We start from the raw sequence: 14058 nt of genomic DNA, 5'->3' as shown, positions 1-14058 counted from the left end.
ACCGTATCAAACTGCACAGCCTTTCAGCATAGATGAAGGGATGATGCCAATCTTCTAAAATCAAACTCGAGAACCTGCTACAGAACCATGCACCAATCTGTTTGCTAAAAGCTGGATGTTTCTTTTCAGGTCAGCACTATGGACTACAAACTAAACTGTGAACTGGTAACTCAAAACTGTTTAGGTCAAGAGCACGCATGTTCACATGAACTTGGAAGAGCTATACTCCTCATTCCAGAGCAGGTGATGTTTGGAAGTCAAAACTCATTTTCTATATGACTGGCAAACCTCAAAGGCTGAAGGAGGTCGTGCTACTATGCTGGTGGCAGAAGCAACAGATGCTGTGCTGAGTAGCCACATTACAGAGAATCTCTGGGGAAAAGACCCTCCATAAGGCGAGAGCATGCCAATGAAGTGAAAGTGTTCTTCCAAAATAAAATGCAATAAATTGAGCAGGATTAAACCTCAAAACAAGGATAGCTAAGATGAGAGACAAAGACAGCCTCCCATCTGGTACTACAATGAGGACCTAGAATCTCAAGAGATTGACAGAAAATGAGAAAACACACACCCATTTGGACACAGCGTGTATATGCTCATGCACATACTGCTAAGAAAAAGTCTTTGAACATCAGCAGAGCTTATGCACACCCACACCATACAATCAAGCACCTCAAAGATAAATGACAGTCTTGTGGGGGGGGGGGGGGGGGAAATCCTTAGATGACAAAATTCCACATTAAAAAAGTACTTGCAGTTGGGTAAAGCAAACTAATCTCAAGACAAACACTCAGGAAAGACTGCCTACTGATTATCTGCCCAACCCCAGATGCCCAAACATACAATCTGTAGTTTCATTACTTTCCTGGGATGTGATTAAAAATGCATGATTCGCATGAAGAGATTTAAAAGTGCTGCTTTGAACACATTTGAAGTAAGCTGAACAAAGACAGGAATTGTAATGTGCTTTGGAAAAAACTTACTATTGAAAATATAATCAGATTTGGTAAAAATCAAGAAGATAATTATTGCGATACTTTTTCAAAGTAAAAATTATATTTCAAGTAAAAATTACGTTGATAAGAAGTACCTGATCAAACTCTCTCCCAGCAGCAAGCTGAAGGATGTAAACAATGGAATCTCCTTTCATCGGCTGTAAAGGTTCCCATGTGATTTCGTAAGTGTTCTCTTCCAGCTGATTTGCTTTGGGTGCTGGAAGAAAGTTATTTGTTGGTATTTTAGGAAAGAGAACAATGGTCTTAACAAATGTTCTTGCCTTTTCCAATTAGATGGAAAGAAAACGAGCCAAAATTGTTAATTATTACAGTGACTCATACTCACAGTTACTGTATTAAGTGGGCAATGAACCTCTTACACAAAGAGTTCGTCTGGCACCTCATAAATAGAAATTAGACAATATTGTTTCTAACTAAAAATAAATTCTCTTAATATAGAGGGCAGGCAACACCAACAAGACATTTTTTTTAAGTTACAGAATATTTGAGGTCGGAAGGGACGTCTGGAGATCATCTGGTTCAACCACCCCTTCTCAAGCACAGTCAGCTATAGCAGGTTGCCCAGGACCATGACCAGTCGGGTTTTGAGTATCTCCAAAGAGGTATTCAAACTCTTCATCTTTTCACTGGTTTCACTGACAATAAGGAATTTTTTTCCCCCGCTCTTGCTTAAAATACACTTTAAACAGAAAATGTATAAAATCAAAGTGTATCAGTTCTAGTGGAAGTGACTGGACAATTTAAAACCTTAGGAAGGGTTTTCCAACACATTTGGTAACAATGTAGAAGTAACAGTTATTCTTAAAGGTAACAACAGACTTTCAGATCATCCTAAGTAATTAAGCTTTTCCGTTTGTACTACTTTCTTTTTTATGCTATATTTCATGAGATAAATGATTATTCCAGTAAGTGCAGGTTACATTTATCTTCCTTTTTAGCTGACAAGATGAGCTTCTAAAGCCTAATGCTTGTCCAGATGAGTAAACACTTCCAAATCACTAGGGAGAACGTCATTTATGTCCCCATATCTCCAGAGCTGAAATTAAATGCTATAAACAAGGTTCACTAAACTGATTTTCTTGCAAATACTTAGCATTCTGATTTTCATAATGATCTTCTCTAGAAGGGATCTTTAACGTTCATGTTATGAAGCGAAGATCAGAGGATATATTTGTATTGTGTTCTCATTTGCCTACATGCTAACTTGTATCAAATGATAGCTACCCTGAGAAACCAGTTGAAAATAGGTAGAGAATATTCCCACTGTCACAGGTAGAAGGGATACAGTGTGGGAGCAGGCTACACTGGTCTTCAGCCAGTGAAACCCTTCTTATACCAAGATAATGCTCAAACACAGCTAGTTTCTGTTCTGTGTCCCACACAGGCCATGGAAAGAGGCTGGATCAGGAAATGAGTCAGGTGTGAACATTTAACATACTACATAAATGGCTTACAGAGCTTTCTAGTGCTGTATAAGCTCACCTTTCAGAGATGCTGGTGGAGACTTAGTTGTAGTGAAAGCGTAAACTTCAGAAAACTCCCCCTCTCCAGCATCATTATACGCCTGGATTTTAAAATAGTATGTAGTGGATTCACTGAGTCGCTGTACCTTGTATGTATGACAAGGACCACTATAAACAGTAACAAACCTGGAAGGAAAGAAATACATATTTATATGCACAACTTAGAATTATTCAATAATCACAAATTTCTATGTTAATATTGCAAGTGAGCTTGGTGAACATTTTCACATCGAAATTTACTACAAAAAATATCACAATACATTTCCCCTTACCCCAGCTTACTACATACATGCATAAAGAAATGTTAAGCAGTTCAAACTCTGCTATTGTCATCAGTGGTTCATGATGCGCATTAAAACAGCAACACACAACATTCATACTGGTGGAAGTCTTAATTTAAATTCATGAAGCCTTCATTCAACCCATGTAGGCACTAAACTACAGCCATGCATAGGCTACCTCTGAAACTACATGACCAAATTCTTGATTTCAACCAAGAGAATGACCTTTGCATATACGAGATACATTTGTAATGATAAGTTAAAGAACAGTTGTCAACTCCTTATTTATTATGTGCACACTGGACTGCATTTTAGAATTTTTTAAAAATACAGAAATTGACAATACAGAAAGATAGTAACATACTACTATTTAACTAGTAAATCTACTGCTTACTAATAAGTACTAGTACAACAGCTATTAAAAACATTTCTGGATGAAAGCTGTGATGCAAAAATGGAACTTAAGGAGCAAACTTATGATGTCCAAATGAGTTTTTCCATTACTTGCTGGTGAAAACAGAGGTAAGAAAACTTAAAATGTGTTAAAAACTGAACATCAAGTTTTTAAGTAATAACGACATCCTCAATGTTCTAATTACCTTACCTGCCAAACCTGTCCTCCATCTGCAAATTGAATTGTGTAGGGTTGGTGATTAAAGCTCTGCTAGGACCTTCACCCCATTTAAGTTTAAGGCTCTGGTAGCTGAAGACCACACATTCAAGATGAGGAGGGTCAGGAGGTAGTGGTTTTGTTTTGGCTTTAATGGAATGGCTGAAAGGACCGACTCCAAAGCTGTTTATGGCCTGTATTCTAACTCTAGAAATGTGAGAAGAGCAGCTACGTGAGTAATTTACTGAAGTCCTGAAAAAATACTAGGTAATGAGGTAAAAGTCAAAATTTGTAGCAAATATGGCTACAAACAACAAAACAATTAAAAAGCAGGTAGAAATTAACTTTAACTATAAAAAATAATCTATTTCAAAATGAGTCAAAATAATTACATTGTTTTCCAACATAACAAAACTTCAGTGTTTCTCAGTATTGTTCAGGTTTATTCTACACAACAGACAAATGCCCAGGTCCCCCAACATCACCTAACCTGAACGGCTTGCCTCCCATCCATAACGATGTTCCATAATCTGAACTGAACTTTAACCAAACCTAAGGGCCCAATACAAGAACAGCTACCCTATCCATACATTCATCCTCTTTTGGTGATCATTCCCACTATATATATTGCTTCTGAATAAAAAATTCTAAACTCACAAAACCTGGAATTTTGTCTTGGATTTGAGATAGAATGACGACCTTAATATAGCATTCCCTCTTGCCCCTAAACATCACGGTTTAATACTGAATATGACAATTTAGTCTTATTTTTTAGAGTTGCTGAGTAAATCAGGTAGATATTTAACAAAAGCAAAAGACTGCATAATGCAACATACGTAAAGTCTGCATTTATTCCTCTTCCTCCACCCTTAAAAAAATCATATGTTTATATATTGCATACTGTCTAACTGCAATGCAACCTATATAGGAATGACACTTATTTGATGTTTTCCCAGCATTAAGTGTTATAAGATAACAAAAATATTATGGTGCTAAAAAAGACCATTTCATGAGTCACACCTGTGAAAGACCAATTCTAATATTCAAGTGCTATTTGGTTTTTTTTTTTAAAGCATATTACTTGAACATTATAGACGATGAAGAAAAGGTTACAGATTATAGGGGATCTAAAGCTCTTACATGCAGAATGGTAGAGTACATATAACTGTACAGCAAAGTATGAATGACATTTTATATTTTAATGCAAGTTTGTCTTTAGTAAGTATTTTTCAATAATTTTTTTCATTTGGAAAAATAATTTACAAAAAAGTAAAATAAACACAGCTGTTTGGAACTTGCTGGCTTATTGCTAGCATCCTAAAGGTAAAGGCTACCACCTGAACTAGTTTGTTCATGAGCTAGGTAACAGATTTCTCATGAATGCTGCCCGATAATCGTATCAGCAGCTAGAGGAAACCTCTGCTCTACATGTTTTAGTGAACAAAAAAAAAAAAGTAACTGAAAGATATATAGAAAGTGAGACAAATCCAGTTACTGACCATTTTATGAAGAAATCTCTCAACTTTCTTTGTCTCTCCCATAATACCCTGTACCAAAGGATGCCAGAAACAGGATACAGAACTAGCCAAGTATCATCATTTCCTACTAAAATAATCGCATCACTTATTTCAGGGACTTGATTACCCAAGTTATGAGCAAAGCTCCAAAATAATTACCTCTCTATTGACTAAGGCCTTCAATCACTATGTACCTCCTCTCTGCTAACTATACAGACCCTAAGGAGAGAATTCCCTAACTCATTCTCCTATGTATAGTGTATGCCAATTTGTTTATAAGTACTTCACTCAGTGACCCTTATCTGACATGTTTGGAATGAGTGCAGAATCTCTCAATATTAAGGGAAGACAGAGAGGCAAGTCCCATCAAAGCAGAATCAACTTAACAAATGAGCTCTCATCAAGCATTTGTGTTTTGTCTACAATATATCAGTGACGAACACTTGCTCTGTCCAGAAGCACAAAGTATGGCATTATTTAGAAGCCAACAGAACTTCTGTTTACTTTCCATTTACATCACCTCTCAGATCACACTCACAGCGACTGGTTTGCTTAAGACTACCCATTAGAAATGACCTACGGCAAAATATACTGTAGTCTGAATGAAGCTGCTATAAAACTTCAAACTACTGCCCTTAAAGCTATGGATTGAAATTCCTACAAAGGCAGTTTCAGAATAGAACAATAAATTATCACCTGTACAGAGTGTCAGGCAGCAGATTCTCAAGAACATGGCTCGTATTTCTATCAATAGTTACAAGCTGTTTTTCCCCATATTCTATATTATATCCAGTGATCTCTGACCCATGACAACATGGTTCTTCCCATTGAATTGCAAGGCACGTTGATAAAGGAAGAGAAATTTCCATTTGATCTTCTTCAAGTAAATGCAGTACTGATACTGCTGCAGGCACTGATGCAGGGGTTGTCACCACACCAATATCACCAAACAACCCAACGCCAGCGATATTCACAGCCTGAAAGAGAGACCACATATTGTTTATTGAGCACACATTTTTCTAATCAGATAGTAAAATGGAAGCATGATAGATGTGACACGTCAGTACAAGTAATCTGAAAGAACATGGAAAATTTCCCAAATAAAACGTACACATGTCAATCCAGAACTGAATACCAGATTTTACTTTTATGAGCGAGATTATAACCAAGCAGCACTGCTTGCATGATAGCTGAAAAAAGCAGTATTTTGCAGCACTGCTGCCTAGGAAGAATAGTAAGTGATAGCTGTTAAACATAAGCACTGTTTATGGAGTAATATGAATGCACAGTGGGCACACACTGAAGGTACCTGATCACACCCATTTTGTGACATGAGTGTAATCAGGCAAAATGTATGGTATTTAATGCAACACTAAACCTCATTTCTAGATAAATATCATTAGGAGGAGCTGGGGGAGAAGCAAAAGTATTCCTTCTACTAATTACCTTCTACACTGCATTGGTAGGTAACAGTACATAATTTTATCCATCTCTAGCTTAAATATTTCTCCAAACTGTTTGTATTTTTTTTTTTGTAACACATACTAAAAGGCTTTTCATACCTGTACTCTGCAATAATATGTGGTTGCAGGTGTGAGACCTTTTACTTCATAGCTCAGGAGAGGGCCAGTGTAAATGATGTGCATTGATCCTTCCACCTGTCCCCAGTCCAGTCTGTATTCACTGATTTCTGCACCATTGCATGCAGGACTCTGTAGGTTTAAGTGGTAAGTTTTCATTCAGCTATTACATATATGTACATGCGCACCACACAAGTGAGATCTCTTGTTACACTGAACAAAGACATTAGAATAGAAGCACTGAGGTTCAAAACTTGACGTCTCTTGAGAGAACTATCTTATTTCTCAACATCCGATACTCAGCCTCTTTACTAGCATGAAACACTGCTGGTATAATGTATCCATGCATTTGAAGCTAGTATTATCAGAGCATACTGCATGAAGATTTCTTAAAACCATGCTGTAAATTTAAACTCAGACCTTCAACAACAGCCAAGGGCATGATTTTAAGTTCAGCTTGTTAAAAGTTTTCCATCTAAATACATGGCCATAGTAACAACACTGTTCAGACTAGAATTTTTAATGACTCAAGATCTCTTACCACTTGGATGAATTAAATACATCAGCAATATAATGCTAGTTACCATGAGGAGGATTTAAATGTCACTGTGCTTATTCAGTTTAAGATGGAGATTCACAGCTAACAAAGTTTACAAAAACAATGTATGCCACTGCAAAGAGATGTGTTTGAAATATTTCACCCACACATTTGTAATTTCTTCCATTTCCATGCATGTATGTTACTAAAAGGCCAAATATTAATTTGTGTATTACTGAGAATTATTAAAACCTACCTCCCATGAAACTACAACACAAGTTGCACTCTTACAAGTTATCAGGGGTTTGCAACATTGATCAGGGGGGCCTGGAGCAGTAGAGATCTCTGCTTTGTCAGAGTTAGGACCGAACTGTAAGAAAATACAATCACATGAATATAGCAACAACTGTAGAGCAAAAATGAATGTGCAAGTGTATGAGCTGAAAAAACAAAATGTTTTTAACTTGAAAGGCAATTAAATTGAAGAACTCAGTGCTAGCTAGTTTCACAGCACCATCTAAAATTCCTTTCAGACAGTTCTCTACAAATTGGCCCTGGGCATACACAATATCTGTAATCCTTCCACTAATGCATACCCCTATGGTTTCATAACTCCTGCTTTCCCTGTAGTCAAGATCTGGCTTCCAGAAGCAACTGGGTTCTGTTTCAGAAAGGCTTTTATGCAACCAGTGTTTACCCCAACCTTGTTCAAACCTGGCATTATTTGAGCACACCCTCTCTGTACAATAGTATTCCCCACACCAATCTGCAAAACCCACACTAATCATAAAACACAAGCCATTTTCCTAATGCACAAACACCGAGTGGTTATCTCTCAGTGAGAAAGATGGGGTTTACACTGCAGTCAAACAAATGCCTAGTAGTAGTGGAGAATTACTAGAGCTAACTCTAACTAGTTAGCTTAGGTACCAGCAATAATCCACTATACAACAGCAAAAATGCAACACAGCAACAAACATTCCCTTAGACAGTGAATTCAGTCCTTTCTTCAGCCATATTTTGCTGAATCTTCTTTACATCATCTTTTTTTATTGTAAGAATTTTTGCTCCTTCAACGAAACTACCATGGAACATAGCTGTAAAATATCAGGCTCCTAACATAATAGCACCATTACTGTCCTTTGCATAACAAAATCTGATCAGCAGAGTGGTTACCCCAACTTTATTTGCTGCTCGTATCCAGAAGCAGTATGTTCTCCCAGGAAGTAGGTTGTTTACTGCACATTCCGATGCTGGACCCTGATAAACTTGTCTGCGTTCATCTTGTTCAGAGTCTGCCATCTCTATAACATATTCCGTTACTTCTGAACCTCCATCTATGGAAGGAGGGCCTATGAAATAAAAAATGAATTTTTTTTTTTGCTATTAACTTCAGAAATCACTTTTTCTTTAAACTAGTTTCTAATTGGCCATCTCAAGCTACAAATCAGATGAATTCTAAAAGCAGGAGTGCAAGTGTTTATCACCTATTTGAACAGGAACACTTCATGAACTTCTATTTTTCAGGTACTGGTGGATTAGTTTAACATAGCCTTCCTCAGATTCTTCCAGATATTTTTGATACATTTCCTTAAAAAATTTGTACCTTCACTACTTTTTGCTTGTCTCCTTTCCTGAGCTAAAAACCAAAAATGAAGACTCATTTTTAAACTGCCAATAATAAAAGTCTGTAATGAGGCAGCCAGCAAGCCTTCTCGCAGGAAGACAGTTATGTATGTTTAACTCTCTCCATATTATCGCACATGTAGGCCTCACCAAATCATAGCTGGTTAGTGAGTTTTATGCTTTCTTAAAAAACTAATGACCTGGGCTACATTTTTTTAAAGGCTTCAACAGACTTTTCATTTTTGTTCTGACATTTAAAATCAGAAAAATATGTTGTTTAGAAACTCTGGAGCTTACCCCACTGTAAAGTGATTTCCTTGGGCTTAGCTTTGCCTGCCAGGCATGGAGCATGACATGGTCCAGGAGGAACGGCTGATGTCGTAACAGTCAGAACATCAGAAACCTAGCAATAATATAGGAATGGAAACACAAAACAATATTTCACTAAAACATAGATTAAAAAAACACCTTTCAGGACCAAATTTATCTATCTTTTCTCACCTGGCTTTCACCACCTTTACTGATGCAGTAAACTCTCATTCTGTATGAAGTACCAGGCTTGAGATGGTCACATACATGTTCTCTCTGGGGACCATTGTATATGTTTTCCCATTTACTTCCTAAGGAAAGAAAGACACTATTCCATATTGGGAAATTTGGGGGGGGGAAAGGGCCATTGAAAATTCTCTCACAGAATTATTAATTATGAAAATAATCAAGGCACAGAATCAAAACTAAAGGATCAAATATGTAAAGAAATACCATGTATAACAGACATATAGGCATGCAAAACAGTACAATAATTGCTACAGCAATGAATAATGCAGATATTTAGATACCAGCCATAAGCTGAATTAGTACTTGAAGATGATTGCTTACCAACTAAAGTTTCTGAAATTTCTAAGAAGTACTTAGAAATGTCTGATCCTCCATTATCTTTGGGTGGTTCTGAAAGAAAGCAATATCTTAAGATAAGTTACAGAAGATAATGCACTGTTTTGTAATCTACATTTTCAGAGAACATTCATGTAGAAAATTCAATTGAAACAGAAACTGCAATATAAAATTTAATCTACCTTCAAGTTTTAATTTTATGACCATACTTCTCTATTCAAAAGGTGTTTTCCAGATCAATATTTTTTTTTCTATTACTAATTGTGATGATGCCAGGAGGAAGAGTATGAAATAGACCTGCTGACTTCAGGTATAAACTTTTATATTTTAAAAACACATGAAAATTATTTAAGTGTCACAGTAAATTCAAGGCTATTAAAACAGCCAATACCACTGAATGCTTTTTTAAGTGAATAAAGAACACCACTGCTTTTGAGATATACATACACACACACAATAACAAGACTAGCTCTAAAACAGAGTTGCAACTTTTTTGTAATGCTAAGTATTTCTCCTAGAATAAAGATCTCCGAAGAGAGAAATAATTAGCCTAAAAATTTTACCTCTGTTTACTGAGTGTACATATGCAAAACTATGAGAAATACTCAAAGACAACACTAACAAAAGTTAACCTACCCCATGTAACTTTCACACTGTGGGAATGGATCTTTCCCTTCACAGTGGGTTTAGTTGGAGGTCCTGGTTTGTCAGGATTGGTGCTGTGTTCTACAACCTCACTAGGATTACTTTTTCCTTCACTGTTGTAGGCAAAGAGCTGTTTCATGAATGAACAGAACACAAAACAAATGCTTGATTGAATGACAAACAGTATCTTGGCGATTTACAAAATTCTTCCACGCAAAAAAACAGGAAAGGCAACAATTTAAAAGGAAAACAAAATTAGCTCATGCAGAAAAAACCCTCTACTTTATAATACAATTCACCAAAACGTATAACTCCAAAATTACTGTGGATAAATTAAGTCTCTACAGAAAAAGGTTTTCATTTCATGAAAACGCTAAAATTCCAGAAATATACAGTCATAATTAAATTAGAAACAAAATACAGTACAAACCCTAAACTTATAGGAAGTACTCCTCCTAAGATTTCTTAAAGTGCACGAGAGTTCATCTCCATTGTACTGTGGTTGGAAACCATAACCCTGTAAAGCAGAACAAATAAGAACAAATGGAGTCATTAATTTTCCTTGATAAAACCAAAATGTATGAAAGATCATGGTTTTTTAGCTCATTTATAGAAGAACTTCATCTTCATTTTATTTTATGAATATATGCAGTGCTTGCCAACTGTTGAGATTCTAGTGCAGTATTTTTTCTTATTTCATTTGGAAGTAAAAATACAGGATTACACTTTTATTTAAGCCTGACTGCATATCAGGCTTTGACATATATAAAATAAACCCAGTACTTACAGAACCTTCTTCTTCCATGTCTAAACTGTAAGTCAGAGAGTCATCTGAAGACACCCCATTAGGTGGGCTCCATTTTAATGACAGCCAGGTCACTCCTGCTTCAACAAGCAGAGGGGGCGATGGGGGTGGCGGGACAATTCCTGCTGTATAATATGCCACTGTCTCACTAAACCCACTGGAAAAGTATATTTATAAAAATGTTAACAGCAATAGATGTAGTTGATGAGAAAATAAATCACATGATATATTGTGTTCATTACCTCATTCCAATATCATTTTTAGCAGCTAATCTGAGTGAATATTTTGTAGAAGGAGACAGTTTTGTAAGTTTATACTGCTTCAGATGCCCATAGTAGCATTCTCTGAAGGGTCCGTTCTTTCCCTTTAAAGAAATGAAAAAAAACCTGAGTACTGTAAAGAGGGACTGTATGATCTCTGTTAAGACCAGCTCCTTCATCTCTAACTTTTCCTAAATTTCACTTCACCAATTTAATGATAATACGGAGAAAAAAAAGTAAGTCTAAGAAAAAAAGAAGTGAAAGTCACCACAGTCAACCTGAGTATTGCTGATAGTAAAAATCACATTTTGAATGAGAAACAAAGTATCTGATGTTTCTGTGCTGGACATTTGACAAAAAAATGTAATAACTGCAATTGAGGTTCTGCCACCAAGCGTTCTGTACATCATCACCTGCCAAATGAATGAGCTACCAAGGCGAAGAGATGGATGACTCCTGACCTAGGATTCCCGGTTAGAGGACTGGGAATATAGAGGACCTCCTGAAAATCTCACAGAATGGCTTGCTATGAAACTACAGGATTTTCTAAATTAGCAATAAGCAAACAAGCTCCATTTGCTGCTTGTCCAAATTATGGCACAAGCTCCTTCACCCAAAATAATAATAAAAAAAGCCTTCTGAAGTTTATTATCACTTCAGAATATATTTCAGTAAGAACTTCAAGATTTCAGTGATATTTGTGACAGCTACTGCAGACACAAGCCAAATACTCATCCATTTAAACAGTATGGGAATTAATGACATTATGAATGACAAGAATAAGATTAGAGAGTTTTAACTATCCTCTCAGAGGTTCTGAAGGGATTCTCTACCTGAATCACTGCTGTACTAGCAATCTGATTCAAGATTTTGATTTGGCTAGTCCCTTTAAAACTATCTGGACAGTTGCAATAAAAATAAGGATGATGTACCCAAGCAAAAAGTATTTCTAAATATAACTGGCCTGCAGATGTTATTACGATTTTTTTTTTTTGCACTAGAAAAGGGCTTACCTCATCCCATTCTAAAAGAAAATTAGTTATTTTGGAACCATTGTCATTTGAGGACTGAAAATAAAGAAACAATAAAAACAGTTAAAATCAAATCATTGCATTTCACATACATTTTTACATATATTAACAAAACATTTTAATAATTGAATGTAACATATTCCAACTGCCTTTTAAAGCCATATATTTAAAGTTAGCGTACAGCTGAAAAGGCATCTGTGCTATGCATACAGAACAGCCCTCTTCCACGCACTTGTGATAATTTGAGACTACTGCGGGCACAGATGTGCTCAGTAAAGTGAGCTAGAGAGGGTAAAAACTAGCAACTAATTTAATTCCTCCTTCCTGATGGTTCTCTGGGCTACTATACTGATTCTATTAATTCTGATAGCTTAGAATATAAACTTACGTATAGTTTCATTTTATGAAATTTTATTCCTACAGTTTTTCCTCGTGTCCTTGTGTTTGGTATTTACCAGTTCTCTGTTTGAGCAGTGCAAGCATTCAAGTAAGCAATATTTCTACTTGCTACAACATATGAATTGGAAACTTACCATACTGTTAGGCACAGATTATATAAATAATTTACTACTTAATGTCATATTTGTCTACAAATCATTTTCCAGATATATGCATAGTTATAAGAAAAATATGAAAAGACAAGACTATACAGTTACCACAAAGTCTTCACAGACTGTACTGTAAATATGCAAAAAATAGATTAAAAAGTTAATCTTCAAGCTAGCCAAAAGGAATTCATAAAGAGTTACTTAGAATAATTATGAGAACTCTGAATGATAATTTTAAGCCATATATATTTACCATGCAGGAGCCCTAAGCAAAAATACTAATGCTGTATCCTTTCATATGCTACCATTTTAGCAAAAAAACCTTTCCTCCTGGATAGTTTATAGTTAGGGAGACCTGCTGCCAGCTCTTATACTAAATTCATACGAGAGAAACTGAATAAGCAGCAAGAAAAGAAAGAAGCAGCAATCGTGATTTCCGTTATCAATCTTCACTGAGCAACTTAAAAGCCAACATCTAAAAGAAATACTAAATTATTGACAAAGTAAAGGTAAACATATCACACATGAATATATCAGATTACTTACCTTCCACTGCAAACTCAGGCTGTTCTTGGTTCTGTTAATTAGCTTGGGTGCAGCTGGAGAGTCTGGCTCACAACTTTCTGTAGTGAAACTCACCAGTTCTGAAACAGATTCTTTTATGGAACTGCTGGTTGCTGAAACTCTGAACAAAGGACAATTAATTAGAGTACACTGTTAATGCATTAGCAACTGAAAATTTAAGGAAAGAGCTGTCAGTTCTAGAAAAGTGTTTAACTGCAGGCAGTGGTTAAAGAAAAGAGACCAGACTGCTCCAGTTACTGGAAGGAAGTGCCCAATCATTCTTTCAAATCATTGGTTCCAAAAGCCGACAGTATCATGCCTTTTTTTCAGGAGCAGATAATAAACAATGAGTTTACGATCTCACTCCAACTTCCAGTATGTTTACGCCATAAGAAACACTATTATCCATTTCAAGTTCAAGAAGATAGGGGCATGCTGACAGAATAGCGTGATGGAGTTCACATGGTTAAATCTATTAATCTTGAAGACTGTCCATTTGGCATCTTTCATTAACTTTACAATTACTTTTTTCCTTTTCAAAATGTACTAACAACCAAAGAATCCTTTTTGTTGTTCGTACTGCTTTGACAGCTGACAAAAACACAAGTCCCCTTCGCACA

The 14058-nt window shown here is 36.1% G+C and overlaps 1 protein-coding gene across 2 annotated transcripts in view; it reads right to left on the bottom strand.

The window, feature by feature from the left end:
- Window positions 1-14058, bottom strand: part of LOC112980823 (fibronectin type-III domain-containing protein 3A-like) — a 55956-nt gene that overhangs the window by 3715 nt on the left and 38183 nt on the right. For both annotated transcript variants that reach the window (XM_026096009.2, XM_064518460.1), the window contains exons 11-26: window positions 13421-13559; window positions 12309-12362; window positions 11278-11399; window positions 11018-11192; window positions 10661-10747; window positions 10222-10360; window positions 9571-9639; window positions 9193-9311; window positions 8989-9094; window positions 8242-8417; window positions 7322-7435; window positions 6510-6659; window positions 5644-5924; window positions 3425-3637; window positions 2499-2665; window positions 1091-1212 (exon numbers count right to left, since the gene is read on the bottom strand). In XM_026096009.2, coding sequence (XP_025951794.2) covers window positions 1091-1212; window positions 2499-2665; window positions 3425-3637; window positions 5644-5924; window positions 6510-6659; window positions 7322-7435; window positions 8242-8417; window positions 8989-9094; window positions 9193-9311; window positions 9571-9639; window positions 10222-10360; window positions 10661-10747; window positions 11018-11192; window positions 11278-11399; window positions 12309-12362; window positions 13421-13559 — 2233 coding nt within the window. The remainder of the gene's footprint in view (window positions 1-1090; window positions 1213-2498; window positions 2666-3424; window positions 3638-5643; window positions 5925-6509; window positions 6660-7321; window positions 7436-8241; window positions 8418-8988; window positions 9095-9192; window positions 9312-9570; window positions 9640-10221; window positions 10361-10660; window positions 10748-11017; window positions 11193-11277; window positions 11400-12308; window positions 12363-13420; window positions 13560-14058) is intronic.

The sequence above is a fragment of the Dromaius novaehollandiae genome, chromosome 11 (genome assembly GCF_036370855.1).
Source record: "Dromaius novaehollandiae isolate bDroNov1 chromosome 11, bDroNov1.hap1, whole genome shotgun sequence".
Lineage (NCBI taxonomy): Eukaryota > Metazoa > Chordata > Aves > Casuariiformes > Dromaiidae > Dromaius > Dromaius novaehollandiae.
Note: the sequence above shows the minus strand (reverse complement) of the source record. Positions and strands in the feature narration are given on the sequence as shown.